The following is a 22,780-nucleotide window of genomic DNA, read 5'->3' as shown; positions in this document are numbered from 1 at the left end:
GCAAAAATGATTTTTAGGAAATCTGTCATTAAATCGATGGCACAGTGCACTGCACATGGCACAGGCCGCACATGTCCTTTGCCTCAAAGAAGATACCGAGCAGCAAATCCATCCGTTACTAAGACACCCAACTGCAATTCTTCCGCTCCAAAGTCTGAGACTATTTCCATTAGTGAACCACAAAAGCTGTTGCTAGTAAAATTGAAATAACCCAGCAACTTCAAGGTTATGCTTCTTTCATTTTGACTATGGATGCAGGCAAAAGGTTACATTCAGCGTAAATGTTGCAGGGTGGGGGTGGAGGCAGCTAAAGTGAATTTATGCTGCAAAGGCAGAATGGTATGTGTTTAATGTAAACATTTTGTTCTTGAAATCAATACAAAAAATTCATACATACTCATCTAATCTCTGCTAAATTCTGTCAATCACTAGTAGAATGTAAAATACTACAGTGCCTTAGCAGGGACCTCCCAAATTTGCCCCTTCCTTCCTAAAAAGGTTGATTTCAAGTATTCTGGCTATGATACAAAGTATCCAGTCAACAACCTGCCTTATGATGTAGACTGATTAAATTTTCAAGCTATAAATTAGGAGTCTCAGGAAATATTCAAATACGTACTTTATCTGGGAATAAGGTGTGGAGAGGTGCTGCACAGAACACATTATAGAGAACGAATGAAAAAGAATCAATAACATCAGTGCATAAAATTTTTATCTCCTAGGAGCCAAGAATTATGCACATGAATCATTTATTCCACATGAATGCAGGCAACTATGAGCATGAGTGCAGTAAACAAAGAAAGGAAGTGAAAAATCCAAAGGAAACAAGGGTGGCGAGAGGGAGGGGGAGAGGGAGGAGAAAATTTAACGGCTAAATATAATTGCCAAAGTTAGAACTGGTCAACTGCCACAAGAAACAATGCTGTAAATCTTATGAAAATAACTGTGGGATTTTTTTTTAATCACCCAAATAGTGGTAATTATTCTCAATTTTCAAATAATGCTAAACTTTTCAAAAGAAATCATCAGCTTTTTAAGCCTTAGCAGTGCTAGCAAGGCTTATCATATTAAAGTCTATAACATTACCACCAAAAGCTACAAAGGAGAGGGTACAAAGGAAGAACAACAAAAATGAGAACAAAGTCCAAAAATGAGAAAGTGGATAGAGAAGTAGGAAAATAAGTAGCAGGAGTACTGTCAGTGGCTGCCTCCAATGCGGTTCCTGTGTCAGGTACTTCTCCCATCCCACAGCAATGGGGTCCCTAATGAGAGAGGTGAAGGCCAAAAAAGGGTCAAAAATACCCGACCATTTATTCTGATCCAACCCATGACCTCTAAATACCTAAGCATTTTGATAGATACACATTTCTATAACCAGATATTTATAAGGCAATGAGTATTTTAAAATTACAAAATTCATGTACTAAGGCCCATACATATTACTCAAAGACTCATGGACTATATTTTTCTTTAACATACACAAAATAAGTATCATTATTTAATCAGACTCAACAAAAAAGAAACATGACAGCAATTGCTAGCCACAGACAAACCATCGGCAACAAAAAGTGAGAGCAAGATGAAACCAAAAAAACCCACAAAAAAAACAGAAAAACACCCCATAAAAAGCCGTCACAGGAACTCAAAGACACAGCAGTCTAGGGTCACTCAAAACAGGGTCAAAAAACACTCCCCACCGCGACAGGCTTTGAAGGTACTGCCATACTGAGAAGAGAACAATCCGATACTCAGAGAAAGAACCTCAACTCACCAAGACAGGGCAAACTCTTTTCGATTGGGTCACTTCAGGAAGCCAAGGAAGTATGAAATACATTTTAGGATAACTTACACAGGAAATTAGAAAAAAAAAAACTGGTGTCTAAAGCATAATCCTATTATTTGAGAAACTCAGCTCTTGTAAAAACTCATTTTTTGAGGATTCTAGATAGTCATGTTTTAGTACTCAGCAAATGTGTCAATTTTATAAGCAAAGCAAGCTGCACACTAAACACTTTTGATACTCAAATCAAAAAACTTTAGATCCTTAAAGTATCCTAACTAAAAAGTTTCTGCTCAAGTTTCTATTTTTTCCCCTACATTTCAAGGTCTGAAATTTATGAAAATTTTACATTTTAATTCTTAACACCTTCCAGGGAGCCTAAAGTAACAAACACAGGACAATACGTAATTATTTAGTATGTCCTATAAAGAAATCCCATGATTTCTTTAAACAAGTCAACCCTGTCACATACACAAGTGGATAACATCTTAGAAGGAAGTATCAGGATTATATTTTCCAGGGCTTTACAATTAAAAAGTGAATTTATAAGACTCAAAAATACCAACCTTTGTAACTATCACCAACAGTGCTAAAATTCATTATTTTCAACCACCTAAAATGTTTTTTAAATTTTACTTTTGCTTATTCTTTGATTTCAGAGTTTTCTAGTTTTTTTTTCCTTATTTTTAAATTGTTTACATATCTGTAAAAACTTCAAGTGATAAAGAAATTTTTGAATTAGGTAAAGCCCACTTGTTAATGGATTGTCAATACCGCCACCTAGTGGCCAGAAATCCATACAACTTTCAAAATTAAAGCGGGTCCACTGACTTTATCAGCAGTTCAAGCAATATGGAGTGAAAATATTTTTACATCTGAGCAAATTTTCTGTTTGTATGGTTCAAGCACTACTGAAAAGCCATATGGAAGCTGCATAAGGAAGTTTATGAGAGCATATGTAAACGCACCCTTTCAAACTATAATAAGATGACACTATAAGGTGATTTATTTTCCTTTGTTTATTCTTATGCTTTAAAGCCATGATGTTCTTTAGCTGTCACACCAGAAATTACCTCTTAAGGAGCTTTTCAAAGAGCAAGAACTTTCTTGGTGTGCTATGGCAGGGTTGGGCCTGCATGAATTTTGTATGCTTTCCAAGGGAAGGGTATGCTGTCAGACAATCTTTGTAAGTGAGCTGGATCTGGAGAAGTGGCTTAGGAAGAGTTCCAAAACTACATGCGATAACACTGAACTTTATTCATTGGGTCACTCTTGCCTTTGGAGCCCTTCCATCCACCACATGGGAGGAGGGTCCCTTCACCTCATCAACTTACCAACTACCCTTCACTGTGGCTTTCCTGGGTTGGGGGAAATGGCTGAAAAGCAAAGCTAAAGGAGACAAAATGTCTTTAGAAATTAGATCAATCTACTTGATCAACACCAATAATTTTTTAAAATTAGTGCTTACTGTATATAAAATGTGCCCAAGATGTAGAAACAGGAATTAGATTTACCCTCCCACTTGAAACAACTCAAAAAACAAAAACAAAACAAAAACATCCACAAGCAAACCACATGAAACGATGGTTTTCAAGACCCTCAATATCAGACAACAAAGGAGAGTGATCCCTGAGAGACAGTAAACAGAGTGAACCCTACAAGCAGCCCAGTTTATTACCTTGAGATTTTCCAGGCCATAGCAGGAAGAAGTGAGAAATAGAATTGGAGCCCAGCAGACTCCCTGAGTTGAGGAGACCAAAGTGGCTGGAAGTGATGGGGCAGAGTACCAGAGAGCAGAGAGCTGTGCAACAACTCCATAGATGTGCAGGGAGTCACCCTGGAGTATTAGGTGGAGCAATGATCAGCACATGCATGTGAGTAAAGTATCCAAGGCCAGGGAAAGAACCATCCACAACGATTAGAGGAACCAGTGCCTGGTGCTCACATGTGGCTGGAAACAGTACCTGCTCCCACAAGCCAGGTTGGAAAATTTTGTAATTCACAAGGCACTAGGTAGACTACTCAGCAAGGCTTTGCCTCAGTAGTGGGGAATAATTAGACCCTGACTGAGCACTGCTCCAGATTTACTTAATAAATCATAAAAGCAAGAGCCTTTCAGTAACTTAACTACATACCAAAACAAAACTGAAGAAGCTTTATAAATATCCAGCACCCAAACAAGGTAAAATTCACAAGGTCTGGCACCTAATCAAAGATTAGCAGGTATATGAAGAAGCAGGAAAACATAATCCATAATGAAGAGAGTAATCAATCAATTAAAACTGACTCATAGGGACTTCCCTGGTGGCGCAGTGGTTAAGAACCCACCTGCCAATGCAGGGGACACAGGTTCAATCTCTGGGCCAGGAAGATCCCACATGCCTCAGAGCAACAAAGCCCGTGTGCCACAACTACTGAGCCTGTGCACCACAACTACTGAAGCCCACACACCTAGAGCCCATGCTCCACAACAAGAGAAGCCACAGCAATGTGGAACCCACGCACCACAACGAAGAACAGCCCCCGTTCGCCACAACTAGAGAAAACCTGTAAGCAGCAACAAAGACCCAATGCAGCCAAAAATAATAAATAAATAAAAAATAAAATAAAAATTAAAAAAAAAACTGGACACGTTAGAAGGATATAAAAACAGTTAATAGCTATGAAAACTGTACACTGTTTTAACTAAAACTGTATTGTATGTGTTCAAAAAATTAAGTAGAGACATGGAAGACACTAAAAACAAAAAGGCCCAAATCAAACACTTAGATATGAAACCTGCAATGTATGGGGTAAAAAGTGCACTGGATAGGAATAACAACAAATTGGGCACTGTAGAAGAAAAGATCAGGAAGGTTGAAGACACAGCAATAGAAACTATCCAAAAGAAACACACTGGGAAAAAAAGATATTTTAAAAAGAACATCAGAGAGCTATGGGGATATCATCAAGTGGCCTAATATATGGGTAACTGAAGTCCCCAAAGGAGAGAGGTAACATAAAAAATATTTGATGAAATAATGACTGGAAAACTTGGTGAAAATTAAAATGCAGAGATCCAAGAAATTCAATAAACTCCAGACACAAGAAATATAAAGAACACTGTGCGAAGGCACATGTTAATTAAATTACTCAAAACCAGTGATAAACAGAAAATTTAAAATCAGCCAAAGAAGACAGTACCACACAATAAAGGGTACTTGGAATAAATAACCAGAATAACTTTCAGGATAATACTCCAGTGTTACAATTATTCAACTTCTTCACAAGAAAACACCTAGAGGCAAAGTTCCTTACCTTAAAGAAAGAATGGATAGCAGCTGTGGCTTCACTGCGAACCCTCAGTATAGAACCCAGAACATTAGTCCTACACCTAAGGTGAGGATATTGTCTCAGATACTCCAGAGGATGCCTCTCCTTATATTTAAAAGGGAAAGCCTGACAATAAACAGAAAAACAAGTTAGAAGCTAAAAAAGATAGTTTTACAAAATCAGTTTATAGGGCATTTGTTAAACAGTAGTGCTTTAGAATAAAACTAAGATGCTGCTGTTCCTTATTTCTTAACATAACTGAATATGGTCCACATTAATTCTAGCAAATTAGTAGAATGGTGAGTGAAATCAGAGATGTGGGTTTGAATTCAGCTCTACTACTTATTAGCTTTGAAACCTTGGGCAAAGTTACTTATTATCACTGAAGCTAATCTGTTATTTATCAAATTTCTAGCCATTAGCTATATCAATCACTACTTACAAATAGAGAGATTAGGCCATAATTATGCAAAACACTCTACTGTTTGGCACACAGGAGTTTAGAATATTGTAGACATTAAAGATTTATGTTTTCTATAGCTGTATGCACACAGCTGGTATTCAACTTTAAAATTGCTCAAATATCTTGAAAGCCCACAAGTGCTCATAATCAATTAGCACTATTTATCACCATTTATCAACATGTGCTGCTGTTTCAGAACATGAGGGAGGGTCAACAGCTTTCCATCATCTGGACGAGCAGTGTACATTCATAAAAATTTTGAAGGAAATTATGACTCTACCTAGAAAAATTTCCCTGCCCTCACTCATTTTACAAGATTGAGAAAATAAGAAAAAACTTTCAGACCGAAACCAAAATTTCAATTAAAAAGATAACAGAGAAGCTAAGTAAGCTATGTTGGTAGCCTGTTTTAGAGTTATCTATGCGTTTTAGGCCTTGTGCACACATTAATTTATGTCATGTAGAAATACATCCCATACCTACGAAAGTGACAATATGATCACATTAATAGGAATCTGGGGACTACTAGCAAGTTCAGAATTCCCTAATGTCTGAATACGTAAAAATGATACTGAAATGAGGGGGAAGAGTAGGGGAAAGCACCAATACCCACCACGTGAAAACAATTTAAGAAGAGTAAAACACATGGCAAATTTTTAATAATCAAACATCCCTCTAAAAAAGCAAAAATAAAAATGGTTACCATTTCAATTATCCAAAAGAACTAAATATGAATTAAAATGATGCTGTTTCCCTATATTTCCTCATTTTTTGTTCATTAAATATGTGAAGATGAGTATAGCTCACAGGCACCGCAGAGATGCACACAGCGGGTTACAATGGCTAGCACATAAACTTCAGTTGTGCCATTAATCAGCAAAATGACCTAATGCAAGTCATTTTACCTGGTTGGGCCTCATTTTCTTCAATTAGAAACTGGATTGATAATCTATGATTTTATTCCCTCTAACCTCTTTATCAGGCTATACATTAAAAGCTACTAACAGAAGAGTCTTGCAAAAACAGGTATAAACATGTCTTAATGTAGAATTTCTTATCTTTGTTCAGCCCAAGCATCACCACACTATAGCACTGTCCAATAGAATTTTCTGTATAAATGGAAATGGCCTGTATCTGTGCAATGCAGTATGGTAGTCGCTAGCTGCATGTGACTACTGGGCACATGAATTATGGCTAACACCGCTTAGGAACTGAATTTGTCATTTAATTTTAACTAATTTTAAATTAGTTAAACTAATATTAAATAGCCATGAGTGGCTACTGGCTATTGTACTAGGTGGTACATTTCTAGATCATGCAAAAGTAATTTCTAGGCAGAGCTTTCCTAAGAATGTGATTTACACTGGTATGTCTTTGTCACTGTAACTGACTAGGCATGCTTGTAAAAGTGGCAAATTTCAAGTCACAGGCACCGCAGAGATGCACAGAGTAACATCACCTAGCTCTCACTCCTAAAACTCGGCCATCTACATGAACACTTTTGACTACTCTTTCTACATTCCTCAGTCTATAGCCTGTTTCAATTATCTCAGAAGTCACAATTGAAATGTTCCAAGTGCCTCCTTCCCAATAATTACACTTAAAACATTGCTAATGTTTTAAATTAAGCCTTAACGGTCTCCATAAACATGTCATAAAACATACCTTCGCATCACAATTTCCAACAACTTCAATTTTTTCTGCCTTCAGTTCCACATTTTGCCTTTTGGACGGACTTTTTACCAGCTGCCCTTGAACTTCCACAGAACTCCCAAAAGCCAGCTCTCTATAGTAACAAAAAAATAGCATAAACAAGATCTTATATGTGACCCTCATATTAATACCAACTTTGTTCTCAGAACATTAAACTATTTTTTATTTCTGTATTTGGCTGTGCCGGGTCTTAGCTGTGGCATGTGGGACCTAGTTCCCTGACCAGGGATCAAATGAACCTGGGCCCCCTACATTGAGAACACAGAGTCTTAACCATTGGACCACCAGGGAAGTCCCTAAACTATTTAATGATAGAAGCGTTTACCTTTAATTGGGTTAAGGGCTGCATGTAGTTGAGAGAGAAGCAAAGGACAGGTGGGGGATATTCATGTGAAGACATTAGAGGAGAAAAGGACCTTGATTCTAAGTATTTGGACTTGCGCCTCAAAGCTATGAAAAGCAGACTTGTTTAGGTCACTGAGGGGGCAATATGAACACTTGGATTAGTGAAGTGAGGAACAAAGGAGATGAAAAAAAATCAAAGGACTCAAAAACAAACAAAAAAACCTCACCTACTATCAAAGCTTGAATCTGCTACAACCTGAAGGCTTTCCAAAGATGACCCATCATTTACATGCAGGAACAAAACTTCTTTCTGGGATCGGACCGAACGAATCCATCCCTAATGAGAAATATTTATGTGAGTTTAAAATACAAACATTTTATATTTTCATGACGCATACAAACAGAAGACTAAATGAAAACAGAAAAAAAAGTCCTCATAATCCTACCTGAACAAATCAATTGGTTTTAGTTCACCAATATGCAAATGCAATTTTATATGGTCCTTAAGACAGTGGCATTCCACCTTTTGTTGTTGTTGTTTTGTTAATAAGACTCATCATTCTGAACAGACGTCCCAAATCCCATTAGGTCGATGAGCCAAATTCACACAACCAATCCTCTTAATATTCCAGGTTTTCTTCCTTCCCCCGCCCCTCTCCCCCACCATTACACATAACAGGGCACATATTTTGGTTCCTTCCTCCTTTTATATCAAATTCACAGAGGGAGATTATGTAGTTATAGACTAGAAACATCTTTATGGGGTACTCTTTTCTTTTTTTACAAAGTATCACACTAAAAGAGTTCTCAAGAAACTTATCATGAACATAAACTTTCAGACACTCTGAATTTCAATGACAGGTATGTATGAGTACAAATGAGAAGTCTTCAAGTAAAACAGTAACATTAAGAACAGCCCTCTAGGGCTTCCTAGGTGGCGCAGTGGTTGAGAATCTGCCTGCCAATGCAGGGGACACAGGTTCGATCCCTGCTCCAGGAAGATCCCACATGCCGCAGAGCAACTAAGCCCGTAAGCCACAACTATTGAGCCCATGTGCTGCAACTACTGAAGCCCGCGCCTAGAGCCCGCACTCCGCAACAAGAGAAACCACAGCAATGAGGAGCCCCTGCACCACAACGAAGAGTAGCCCCCACTCACCACAACTAAAGAAAAGCCTGCGCACAGCAAACAAGACCCAACACAGCCAATAAGAAGAAAAAAAAAATCTACTTTATAAAAAAAAAAAAGTCCTCTAAAAAAATAAAACAGCCCTCTCACAGATGACATTCAACTTAAATTTAACTAGCATAGAGGTTGAGAGAGAATATTCTAGCAGCCTCTAGAGAATAACTGTGAAACAATTGATGGTTTTTGGTTAACCATCAAACATGCTTGGGAAAAACGAGATGATCCTACTAGAAAAACTGTACTGACTCTGATTTCTTTGTATCCCCACCACACCCAACAGACACTGTTATCAAAGCTCTTCTATTACTTATTTGCATGTCCATAATATTTTGTGGTTTAGGAATCGTTTTTAGTTGCACTGAAGACTACTGTCAGGCACATAGTAGATAATCCATGAATATTTTCCAGTGGAAGAATATCTATCATGTACTGAACATCTACTATGTGACACACATTTTACTACCTTTTTCATATACTGTTTCATCTCCTCCTCACCAGAGCAATGTGGACTATCATTATTCCCACCTTACAAGTAAAGAATTGACGCTCAAAGAAGTTAAATAACTTGCTTGAGGTCACACTGATGGTAAACGGTACAGGCTGAATTTGAACCCAAGACTACTAAGAAGCGCTTGATCTTTCTCCAGGGCTACACTGAATAAAGTGTACATTGCCTCAGTCTCACATACAAGGCCCTTTGTAACTTGAGCATGCCCAATCCAAAGCACCACTGTCTTGCTTTTTTACTTGTTAGTAAAAGTTGACATTTCTGGAGCACTGCTTAATGTGTTTCTGTTCTATGCTTTTTATAAATATTTTTCTACTTAATTCTCATAAGAACTTAATGAAGTATTATCACTTTAGAGATGAAAAAACATATTTAGAGAAGTTAGGATAACCCTGTTAAAAACTCAAGGTTACCAAGTAGTACAGCTGGAATTCAAATATAGATCTTAGTTCAAAGTTCATGTTCTTACCAACAAGCTCCTCTGAAATGATCTTTCCACCCTATCCCCAGTTCCTCTGCCTGAGGAACACATCCTTCAGGACTCAGCTGTAAAGTCACCTCACACAATAAGTCTTCTCTGACCTCTTCACACTGTTAAGAACTTTCCTCTCCATTTTCTCAAAGTTTTCTATCTATACCACTAATACTCATCAGGTTGTTGTAATTTCTTGTCTTAGCCATCAGACCAGGGCTGTCTGACAAAAATATAATGTGAGCCACATATGTAATTTTATTTTTAGTGGTTACATTAAAAATAAAAAGAAATGGGTTAATTTTAATAGTACATTTTATTTAACCCAAAATATATAACAACATATAATGAATACAAAAAATGCTGATGAGATAGTCTGCATTGTACAATTACAGTACCACTCAATTCAGATGCTTCTAAATTAGACCGCATAGCACTAAAATAAAAGCCTCTAATCTAGGGAGTAGGTTCTGTTCTTTTCATCTTTGAATCCTCTCTAGACTAGCACATAAAGGTATCATTAATGTATGTAGAATTAAAACATTAATGAAAGAAAAGGTTCAGATTTGTATAATAGAGAGAATATAACATCCAAAGAAATGCAAAGACGGGAAAATTGGTCCTAAAAATCAAGGACATGTGAGGACAGCAAAAATAAATGCGTTAGTGTGTTTCAGCAACCTAGTAAGTCAAACCTCCTTGCTTGGTCTGCTCCTTTAAGGAGGTACCTTCTGTGTGGAGCTGCTGCAAATATTCTTCTTAACGAGAAATGATAGCATCTAACATTTATTGACGGTGGGCCATTTTCCTAAATGTTTTATAACTAATCTTCAGGACTCTGGGAGATACGGACTATCACTGACTCCATTCCCATCAGAGGGAAATGAGATTTAGAGCACGTAAGGGATATGCCCATGATTAACAAGCTACTAAGCGGCAGAGATTTAAACCTAGGCAGCTTGACTCCACCTGCTACACTCTACTCGTTCTCCTCATTTATTAAACCTAAGTTATATGCAAAGCCCCATTTTAGGCACTGAAGTGGTTAAAAGCTGAATAAAAGGTACGGTTTAGCTGAACAAATACTTACTGCCAGTTACGTGTGAGTATCAAGACCGGGTAAGACATAGTTCCTGCACTCCAGGAGCTATATAACTGTGGACACACATCACGAGGGGCAAAAGACAAGGGGCTCGTTCATTTTTCCGTATGATTAACAAGTTCACAGGTAATACCCTGTATCATGAAAGCAAAGTTCCAGCACTTTCCAGGCAATGAAACAGTTGCCTGAGAAGTAACGGTAACCAAGGAGAGGAGAAAGACGCGGACGCACACAATCGCCTACATTTTCCAACTCTCCCCTGCCGCCCTTTCTGTCCGAGCCGAGAGCACACGGCAAGCCTGGACGTGGGCGTACCGATAGGTCAACGAGAAGGACAAACCCACCCCCTTCCGAGACACTAACCTGGACCGTAACGCGCTCCCCGCTTGCGTTCTGGGCCCCGAGAGCGTCCCGCACGCTCAGTTTGGCTGAAGGTCTGTGCCTTGGGCAGGGAGTCGAGGAACAGGAGCGCAGGGCTCGGAGCAGGTACCGGGCCCCGAACATGGCGCGGCCGCCCCACGCCCTCCTCGGGACCGGCTCTGATCACAGCGCGTTGCGGACCCTGCCCGCGGGGACCCTCTCCTCTCCTACCCTCGTCCGGGCCGCAGCCCTGCCCTCAGGCGCTCCAGAGCCCCCCGCTGGCTCCCCCCTCCTTCACGGGCTCTGTCCCCACGGAACCTCTGCTTCCCGCTCCCCGAAAGGGTGGAACGGAGACAACGCATTCAGCAGCGAGCGTCAAATAGAGACCGCGCGCCTTGGGCGCTGGGGACACCGCACAGCCCCGCGCAGCTTCTAAACCCTCGCCCGGACCCCTAGCTGAAACACGCGCGGCAGACGCCCCTACGTCACCACGCCAACGCCAACGTCATCACGCTGCGAGGAGGTTCAGAGGGAGCATGCGTACTTGTGACTCCATGTACAGAGGAGGCGGGGAGGAAGGGGCGGGGCCAGGAGCTGTGATGGGGCGGAGCTAAGACCCTCGGTTTGCAGAGATTAGCTTTGAAGGAACTAGGTAGTACACTTAGGGCGAGGTCTGATCACACTCAGCTTCCGGGTGATGCTGAGGAGCACAAAGTGAAGGGCAAGGAGTGACTGATGCAGAAAGAAAGCGGACCAGAAGGAGACTGTTGATTGCTGAGAGGATGAGCGTGAGGGTATCAGTCTTTCTGAGAAAAGAGAAAAACAAGGCAGAGCCCCTGCTCAAGTCATAGTTGGGTGGTATCAGACATCTAAACAGACGATTGAATAAAAGGGTGATCAGTTCCCTGGCACAGCGTAAGCGTGAGATGCCAAAGATGGCTTGCTGCAGAAGGTAATCCTTTGACGGGTAAGAGTAGGTGAAGAGACTTGGAACAGGGTAGTCAGAGAAGCCATGACAGTATGAAGCTGTTGGAGAGAGAGTGGAGGAATTGCTGGGCATTGCCTCCCAGAATCTTCAAGCCTGTCTCTTTCCTTTCTCCAACACAGTTATCTGCATTTATTTGACCTGGAAACAATGACCCTTTCATGTATTAGACCACCTTTTAAATGTATCAAAAAATTTTTTTTCTGTAACTCATTGATACTCATTAATTAGTTTTCTATCTGATTAAAAGATAGGAGTAAGGGCTAGTTACTTAAAGTTGCCCATTTTATTATTATGCCCATTTTACAGATAAGAGAACTTAAGCACACAAAAGTTGAGTGCCTTGCTCAAGGATATACATCCTATAAATGTGAGATTTAAACCTGGAAATCTTGGCTTCATGCACTAAACTATTATGCTATACAGTCTCTCCAAGGTGGGAAATGAAACCATTGTCCCTTCCATCAAGGAACTCACGATCTATACATGGAGACTGGCAAGAAAACAGAGAATTGTAATATAAACTAGTAAGTACCAATACAAATGTATAACCCAAGTGAAGTGGTAGCTTAGAAAAGGAAATAACTAAGCTGAGTTTTGGAGGAAGATCAGAATTTTGCCAGGTTGGAATGTAGGAATGAGTATTTCCTGTGGAAAGGTGGGCAAGAAAGTTTGTCCAGAGCACAAACAGCCTGGAAGAATTGTAAAACTCTTCTCAAAACAGACTAGAAAATATCACCCATAAAAATACCAAGTTCATGGACACTTCTCAAACCTTGAGAACAGAAATATGGAAACTTGCAGCCTTCAGAATTATGTAGCTATGAGCCTTAAAAAAAAAAAAAAAAGTATGCCTTTGTTATTGGTTGCAAAATCTGGAGAACAAGACAATTTGGGATTCATACCAATGGTGTGTATCCCAGTTCAGATCTCCTCTTTGACTATGCTACCTTGTCCAAGGGACCAAAAATAGTGACCAGTTGGCTCACTTCCTATCCAGGCCGTCTGTCTGTCTTCCCTTCTCTCTTTACCTGGTCTTCCCCAGTGTGCATCTTAAGAACTGCGGTCTGAGGCTCAGAGTGAGGATCCTGACTTCTTTTACCCTGTCACCTACACTTGTGTAAGCCAAAGAGTTAATTATTTTCTGAGCAGGGGACAACTGGCCAGTAGTATGATGAAGGCAAGGGAAGCCAGTGGGTGAAACTGAAAATTAGCAGTAGTTCATTTAAAATGTAGATCATTGTTATGAACAACTACTGTTGACTCTTTTTTATATAAATTTATTTATTTTATTGGCTGTGTTGGGTCTTTTTTGCTATGTTCAGGCTTTCTTTTTAGTTGCAGTGAGTGCAGGCTAGTCTTTGTTGTGGTGTGTGGGCTCCTCATTGCCGTGGCTTCTCTTGTTGCGGAGCACGGGCTCTAGGTCCGTGGGCTTCAGTAGTTGCAGCACATGGGCTCAATAGTTGTGACTCATGGGCTCTAAAGTGCAGGCTCAATACTTGTGACGCATGGGCTTAGTTGCTCCACGGCATGTGGGATCTTCCTGGAGCAGGGAAGAACACTATGGAGGTTCCTGAAAAAACTGAAACTACCCTATGACCCAGCAATCCCACTCCTAGGCATATACCTGGAGAAAACCATAATTCAAAAAGATACATGTACTCCAATGTTCACTGCAGCACTATTTACAATAGCTAGGACATGGAACCTAAATGTCCATCAACAGAGGAATAGATAAAGAGGATGTGGCACATATATACAATGGAATATTACTCAGCCATAAAAAGAGAACAAAATAATGCCATTTGCTGCAACATGGATGGATCTAGAGATTGTCATACTGAGTGAAGTAAGTCAGACACAGAAAGACAAATATATGATACTGTTATATGTGGAATCTAAAAAACAAAGGGTGCAAATAAACTTGTTTACAAAACGGAAATAGAGTCACGGGTGTAGACAACAAAATTATGGTTACCTGGGGATAAGGGGAGGGAAGGATAAATTGGGAGATTGGAATTGACATATACACACTACTATATATAAAATAGGTAATAAGAACATGCTGTGTAGCACATGGAACTCTACTCAATCCATACACTGTAATGGCCTATATGGGAAAAGAATCTAAAAAAGAGTGGATATATGTATAGGTATAACTGATTCACTTTGCTGTACACCTGAAACCAACACAACACTGTAAAGTAACTATACTCCAATTAAAAAAGAGGAAAAAGAAAAGAAGCTCATAGTCTACAATGAGAAACTGACAGGTAAATGGTCAGTTAGAGGAATAAGCACAGAAGAGCAGTAGTAACCAACTCAGATTTAGCTTCTGAGGTATATCCATGTAGCTCTAGTTCATTCTTTTAAATATTCCGTTGTATAAATGTGCCATAATGTATTCATTCTCATTCTGGTAGCCATTTGGGCTATTTTCATTGTTTTTCTACTACAAGTAGAGGTGGATTTACTGTAAAGTTAGTGAAATTCAAGCTCAGAGCCCGTTATTTGCACGTACATCTCCCCTCTGCCCCTCCTCACCAATCCCTCGTTTCCACAGCAGAGCTGGAAATTGCTGGGAGTTATATAGAGTAAGGGAGAGGCAATCAGGACACATGTATAAAGGAACTCAGAATAAAGGGACATGGATTTCCAAAGCTTGAGAAATTTCTTCTCATTCTAAATAAATATTTACTTTAGTATTTGTAATTTTTCATTATTTATTATTTTTCTTAAAGAGAACCTCCCAAATTACATAAGCTTCAAGTTCTACAGAATTGGCTCTGCCCTTGATTACAAAAGTGCTGCAATAAATATACTTGGATACACATGAAAGAGTTTCTCAGGGTCATAAGCCTCGGGTATATGCATGTCAGCTTTACGAAATACTACCAAATTGCTCTTCAAATTGGTTCCAATTTATATACCACCCAACAGGCTTCTAAGAGTTCTCAGAGCTCCATATCTTTAACAATACCTGATTAAGTCAGACTTTCTAATTTTTACCAAGTTGGGTAAGAAAGACTATCTCGGTATTTTAGAGATTCTATGTTTTGATTCTCTTTTTTTTCCCCTTAAAATTCCATTTCAACTATAACCCCCCATAAATTTCAACGGCATCATGGAAAAGAGCACTAGCATGGCAATCAGAAGTCCTGGTTCAGATCTCATCATAGCTGTGAATCTTTGGGGAAGTCAAACTTCCTTCACGGTGCTGTTGACAGTATTAATAACTGAAGCATCTTGTGAATTTTGTGATAGAGGAATGGATGTTGCATCTGAGTGAACACCCTCCATCATTTATGAGTTTTAGAGTTAGCAAGTCCCTTACGTTTCATCCGCCAACTCTATCTAAATCTCAAAGTAGAAGGCTCAAGATGAATTCCATCTATTCTGTGTACATTTCTTTTAGGTACAGACCTTCAGTGTGCATAAGAATCACAAGCAGAGCTTGCTAAAATGCACATTCTTGGGTCTCCTGCCTAATGGGTTTTTTTTTGTTCATTTGTTTTGTCATGCCAATAGGCTTGCAGGATCTTAGTTCCCCAACCAGGGAATCTGGCTTAATTCCCCACCGAGGGATTGAACCGGGGCCCTCAGCGATGGAAATGCAGAGTTGTAACCACTGGAGTGCCAGGGAGTTCCTGTTCTGCCTAATGATTTTGACTCACTTAGAGAAAGTGCTTGCTCTGTAGTAGGATTTTATCCTTTCCCTGGTTTCTTTCCTTTGCTTTCAGGAAGCCCTTACTTTGAGGTTTAAATTACTTTTCTTATACCATATTACCATTATTGTTATTTTAAAACTTCTAACGTATTTTCAAAGAAACTGCAACAAAACAACCTACAATCCAAGCTGCCTTTCAGGTTTAGAGTGAGGAGGCATCAGCTGGCAGGGGTTAGAGCATGGTGCCAGAGTGTAGAAGGAGGCTCTTCCTCAGCTGGTTCTCTTGGGGCCCTTCCCAGGCAGACCCTGTATCACCTAGCCATGTCTCACCCCTCTTGGGCTAAATCTTGGTAGCCTCTCCCCTCTTTAGAGACAAGGGCTAGAATCAAACTGGAGATAAGACTAAGCTCCCATTAGCCAATGTTCTCCAACTGTGGTCATGGTGTAGTAGACTTGCATATTTAGATAGTAAAACCAAAATTATGATTCACAAAATCAGTTTAGTAGCTTTTGACCAGCAGAATAGAAAGGAATTAAAAAAAAAATTGGTATGTATCTCAGATAATACTGTTTTGTGAAACTTCTAGGATGCAAGATGTAAATAAATTTCCTACTGTGGATGGGCAAGAAAGAGTTCAAAAACCACTGCCCTGAGCCCTACTATGTTGGTCCAGTGATAGAATTAGGCCCCTGCCTGAGTCTTGCATCAGCCCCCAAAGAAGGATCCGGTTAGTTCCAGATGTTGGCTGGAACTTTTACATACTGCAGGTTTTAAAGTTTCCCCTGAAAAATTTAAACAATTTTTATTACTATTATTATGAAAAACAATGAACAAACATGAAAAAAATTTTAGGCAGTAACAAATGCTATATATATATAACAGTCTCTCCAACCACCCTAATTTCCATGTACCATCCTCACTGGTAGCTACTATTTATCTCTGCATACATTTTCTAGACATAAAAATATATGTGTGTGTATATACATATATGTATGTATACATATGTACATATGCAATTAAATATAGTCTTCGTTCTGCACTTTCTTTTTTTGCTTAATGTATTTTAAAGATCTTTCCACATAACTAAATGTAGAATATATAACTTGTAATGGAAACATGCTACTCTGTTATGCAGCTGAACTGTAGTTGAACTATTTTCCCTATTCAATTTTTTCTCATGCAATCTGCCCTGAGTATATTATACACACAGTATGAATACAGAACTTGTACATCTGTAGCATAAAGATCAAAACTTTGTTTTAAAAATATCTTTAATGTCATTATATGTGTCCAGTCACTCTCCTCATCCCCATTTTGAGATACTGATCTTGCCCACCACGGTTTTACTAACCATGGAAAATTTTATGTATTTATATTTAGCCAAGACCTTCCAGAAATTTTAGAAAATAAGTTTCTATAATGTCTTGTGACCACATTGCAGATTGAAGAACACGTACTTACTCCCAGGGGTGCCTAAAGTTTTTATCCCTCTATAAAATTTTAATTTAGCAGAGATTGGACACAGCCTGCCACTAGATGGTTTGCTACAAATTCTGATTTTGTACAATTACTTCTGGAGTTTGATATTTGTTAATTGGTTAGCACATTGGTAAATGTTTTCATTTCCTAAAACGGGGTTGAAAATAAATGGTAACATCTGCAAATAGGTTAATGGGTGAAGCATAACAATTTTTATGCCTTATTATTTGGAGTAATTTGGCATATAGTAATTGCCTGGGTTGAAGATATAGGGAGGTTTAAAAAATGTTTTTGTTATGATTAAAAATAACAGAAAAAAATGCACAAAATGTAAATGTATAGTTAATGAATGTTTATAAAAATGAATACCTGGGGACTTCCCTGGTGGTGCAGTGGTTAAGAATCTACCTGCCAAAGCAGAGGACATGGGTTCAATCCCTTTTCCGAGAAGATCCCACATCCTGTGGAGCAACTAAGCCCATGTACCACAACTACTGAGCCTGTGCTCTAGAGCCTTAGAGCCACAACCACTGAGCCTATGCACCACAACTACTGAAGCCTACGTGCCTAGAGCCTATGCTCTGCAACAAGAGAAGCCACTGCAATGAGAAGCCCACACACCACAAGGAAGACTAGCCCCTGCTTGCTACAAGGAGAGAAAGCCTGTGCACAAGCAATGAAGACCCAATGCAGCCAAAAAAAAAAAAAAGAAGAAGAAAAGAATACCTGTGGAACCACAATCCAGGTCAAGAAGAACATCGCCCTCACTCTTCTAGCCCTAGCTTTTTCTCCCTTTGCAATTACAACTTCCCTACACTCGGGCCTTCGTGGTAATCTTTTCTTTGTAGTTTTATCACTTCAATATGTAGTCTAGAGATTATCATTTAGTTTTGCCTGTTTTTGAACTTTATGTAAATGGAATCATACAGTATGTGTTATTTTGTGTATGGTTTCTCTTGCTCAATATTATTTTTGTGAGAATCCACTATGTCATTGCCTATAGCTATAGCCTGTTCATTTTCTTTGCCCTATGGTATCCCATTTTATGACTATAACCCAATTTACTTATCCATTCTATTGATTTTTTTTCACTTAGCCTGAGGTTTTATTTGGATTTTATTTGGATTTCCTGCATCATCCATTTCTACATTATAAGGTAAATGCCAGAATGTAGGTTTTATTTTTTGCATTTTTTCATTTTATTCTATTTTTTCAACTGAAGTATAGTTGAGTCACAGTATGATATTAGTTTCAGGTGTATAGTATAGTGATTCAGTATTTTTACAGATTATACTCCACTAAATGTTATTACAGGATCATGGCTATAATTCCCTGCTATACAATATATCCTGGTTGCTTATCTATTTTATACATAGTAGTTTGTGTCTCTTAATCCCATACTCCTAATTTGCACCCCCCACTTCCTTCTCTCCTCTGTTAACCACTAGTTTGTTTTGTATATCTGTGAGTCTGTTTTACATATACATTTACTTGTAATTTTTTTATTATTTGTAATATTCCACAAAAAACTGATATAGTTTTTGTCTTTCTCTGACTTATTTCACTAAGCACAATATTCTCTAGGTCTGTTCATGCTGCAAATGGCAGGATTTCATTCTTTTTTTTAATGGTTGAGTAATATTCCATTATATATATATCACATCTTCTTTATCCATTCATCTCTTGATGGGCATTTGGGTTGCTACCATATGTTGGATAGTAAATAGTACTGTATGAACATCGGGGTGTATGTATCTTTTCAAATTAGTGTTTTCATTTTTTCCAGATATATACTCAGGAGTGGAATTGCTGGATAGTATGGTAGTTCTATTTTTAGCTTTTTGAGGAACCTCCATACTGTTCTCCATAGTGGCTGTACCAATTTACATTCCCACCAACAGTGTTCAAGGGTTCCCTTTTTTTCACATCCTCACCAACACCTGTTGTTTGTAGATTTTTTGATAAAAGCCATTTTGATAGATGTGAGCTAATATCTTGTTTTGATTTGCATTTCTCTAATAATTGGTGATGCTGAGCATATTTTCATGTGCCTGTTAGCCATCTCTGTATGTCTTCTCAGAGGAAACGTCTACTCAGAGGTCTTCTGCCCTTTTCTTTTACTGGAATTTTTTTTTTTTTTGATATTGCGCAGTATGAGCTGTTTGTATAGTTTCGATATTAACCCCTTGTTGGTCATATCATTTGCAAATACTTTCTCCCATTCGATAGGCTGTCTTTTCATTTTGTTGACGGTTTCCTTCGCTGTGCAAAAGCTTTTGTGTTTAATTATATACCATTTATTTTTGCTTTTATTTCTTTTGCCTTAGGAGACAGATAAAAAAAATACTGCTATGATGTATGTCAAAGAGTGTTCTGCCTATATTCTAAGAGTTTTTATAATTTCGGGTCTTACATTTAGCTCTTTAATCTGTTTTGAGTTTATTTTTGTATATTGTGTGAGTTAATATTCTAATCACATTGTTTTACATGTAGTTGTTCAGTTTTCCCAGCACCAGTTGTTGAAGAGACTGTCTTTTCTCTTTGTATATTCTTGCCTCTTTTATTGTAGATTAATTGACCATAGGTGTGTGGGTTTATTTCTGGGCTCTCTATTCTGTTCCACTGATCTATGCATCTGTTTTTGTGCCAGTACCATGGTGTTTTGATTACTATATCATTGTAGTATAGTCTGAAGTCTGGGAGGGTGGATATCTCCAGCTTTGTTATATTTTCTCAAAACTGCTTTGGCAATTTGGGATCTTTTGTGGTTCCATATGAATTTGATGGATTTTTGAGTTGTTTCCAGTTTGGGGTCATTATAAGTAACCTGCTATGAATATTACTATACATAACTTACTGTACTTGTGTATGTATTTAAGCTGGGAATAAAATCTAGGAATAAAATTGCTGTATCATAGGACATACAAACTTCAGCTTTAGTAAATGCAGCCACATTTTTTCTAAGTATTACTAGCCATATATGATAGTTTCCATTGCTTCACAATCTTGTCAACAATTGGTCTCATCAATCTTTTAAATTTAGCTCTATTGGTTTAGGTATAGTTGTATCTCATTGCAGTTTTAATTTGCATTTCCCTGATCATTCTTTTTGAGCATCTTTTCAATGTCAATTTTTATTGGATTTTCTTCTTTGATGAACTGTCTTTTGTCCATTTTTCTACTGAGAACTCTTTTTTTCTGATTGATTTTCTTATGAATCTATATAAGTTCTTATGTATAGATTTTAGGTATGAGCTCTTCTCAATTACATGCATTGTGAATATTTTCACCCACTCTGTGGGTTGCCCTTATAATGGTGTATTGTTTAAAATGGCTGAACGGCAGCAAAACTTGACATTATTTGATCCTTTGCTTTGGAAATAGTGTCCAGTTCTTGAAGAAAATAATTAAAGCCCTCAAAATTACCCTTTTGATTTCTTTTAGCAATGTAAAACCAGTATCTTTTGTCATTTCTCCTGTCATTTTCTTTAAAAATGGATTTCTTTTCTATTTAAATGTTTATTTTATTTTTGATTGCATGGCTAATGGCCTTCTCTAGAATTTCTGTGTGGTCTTCAGGGAACAATTTTAAAGCTTAGAATTTCACTGTACATTGTTTAAAGCTGATTCTGGCTGTTTACAAATATTTTTGTTATTTAACCTCTAAAATTTCACGCCAGAAAACAAGATAACTCGGAAAAGAAAAATCACATATAGCAGACAATAAAATCTGAGCTGATCTTCATGTATTCACATTTTCTTTTGGATCACACAGAACTTTAAAGATTGAGATTAGCTTTTCAAAATTTGTTTCTAATTGACACACAGCTTCATACTGAGCACTCCATCTTGTCTGGGGAAGTCTTTTTACTATTATACATACCTACATTTTGCAACATTTTCCATTGACGAGGTGAGATTGAAAAGAATGGACTTTTTTTTTTCCCAAAAAGTTTTCAAAAATGTTACACATAAAGAAATGTTCACACTTGGCCAGGCAGACAATAACAATTTGCATGAGTTGTTTTATGACAGGGAACTAACAAGCCACCACCAACCAGAAGAATATGGGAAAGGTCAAAAGGAAATGCCAGTCCACATGTCCTACTCACCTCCCAGAATTCACCTTGCTGGAATCTACCTTGGATGCGCATGTCACCAGAAAGGACCCTCAGTCAGAGTGACTGGCCAGAGACAACCCAGAAACCCACCCCATCACCATAAAACCCCAGACTGTGAGCCATGTGGCAGAGCAGTCCTCATGGGTTCCCTTACCCTCCTGCTCTCCGCCTGGGTGCCCCTTCCCAATAAAGTCTCTTGCTTTGTCAGGAAAAAAAAAAAAAAGAGAGACAGAGAGAAATGTTCACAAATGTTGAGATATTTTTTTCAGGGAGGAATACTATATCACAAACACAGTTTTAAGACTTCCCTCATGGTGCAGTGGTTAAGAATCTGCCTGCTAATGCAGGGGATACAGGTTCAACCCCTGGTCGGGGAAGATCCCACATGCCGTGAAGCAACTAAGCCCCTGTGCCACAACCACTAAGCCTGCGCTCTACAGCCTGCAAGCTACAACTACCTAGCCCGCATGCTGCAGCTACTGAAGCCTGCATGCCTAGAGCCCATGCTCTTCAGCAAGAGAAGCCACTGCAATGAGTAGCCCACGCACTGCAATGAAGAGTAGCCCCCATTTGCCACAACTAGAGAAAGCCTGCACGCAGCAACAAAGACCTAATGCAGCCAAAAAGAAAAAGAAAAAAAAAATTTAATGAAAAAAAATTTTAAAATAGTGCATTTCTATAAAATAAAAACAAAAACAAAACCCCACAGTTTTAGTTCATAACTGCAAATAAAAAGCAGATTGGCTTTTGGCCAGTTTTCATTTTTATTATTGTTTTAAATTGTCTACAGTTGTGTTATTGGTCTATAGCATGATCTAAGGAAGTTCCCTCCTGCTCCTGAGGGATAACAACCCTCCCCTACACCACCCCGCCCCGCGTATGGTCAGATATAGATACATAACATTATGAATAATGAGAGATATATGATATATTCAGGGGGAAGAAGCCTCTGCTTAAAAAAATGCAAAGTCAAAACAACATAATTTGCCCTTATGACAAAGAATTTGTAAGAGAGGTTTCCTAGAACCTACACAACCATCAAATGCTCACTAGTGGTCTAAAACTAATAAACAATTAGGTAAGCACTTAAAGACACAAAAAAGGAGATTGTTTTACTCGTTTTTCTAGCAGGAAAAAAATTATTGGTGACTGTAAACTTCCTATAGAAGAAGTATTGAACCTCCTATAGAAGAAGCTTGTGAGAGGTATATTAGAACAAGGATGGCAAGCTAATTCTACCACAAGAATGGTAATGCCTAAAAATTCAGGGACCTGAAGGTTTC

At 38.5% G+C, this 22,780-nt stretch overlaps 1 protein-coding gene across 3 annotated transcripts in view; it reads right to left on the bottom strand.

Moving 5' to 3' along the window:
• NARS2 (asparaginyl-tRNA synthetase 2, mitochondrial) overlaps positions 1-11,717 on the bottom strand; it is a 134,115-nt gene extending 122,398 nt beyond the window's left edge. For 2 of the 3 annotated variants that reach the window (XM_057749813.1, XM_057749812.1), the window contains exons 1-4: positions 11,248-11,717; positions 7,841-7,950; positions 7,221-7,341; positions 5,078-5,218 (exon numbers count right to left, since the gene is read on the bottom strand). In XM_057749813.1, the coding sequence (XP_057605796.1) occupies positions 5,078-5,218; positions 7,221-7,341; positions 7,841-7,950; positions 11,248-11,388 (513 nt within the window). In that variant the 5' untranslated portion in view covers positions 11,389-11,717. Of the gene's footprint in view, positions 1-5,077; positions 5,219-7,220; positions 7,342-7,840; positions 7,951-11,247 lie in introns of those variants that run through there. The other variant, XM_057749815.1, reaches the window with a different exon arrangement.
• Between the last annotated feature and the right edge of the window lie 11,063 nt (positions 11,718-22,780).

The sequence above is a fragment of the Hippopotamus amphibius genome, chromosome 9 (genome assembly GCF_030028045.1).
Source record: "Hippopotamus amphibius kiboko isolate mHipAmp2 chromosome 9, mHipAmp2.hap2, whole genome shotgun sequence".
In the NCBI taxonomy this organism is placed as follows: Eukaryota; Metazoa; Chordata; class Mammalia; order Artiodactyla; family Hippopotamidae; genus Hippopotamus; species Hippopotamus amphibius.
This window is presented reverse-complemented; position numbering and strand designations above follow the sequence as displayed.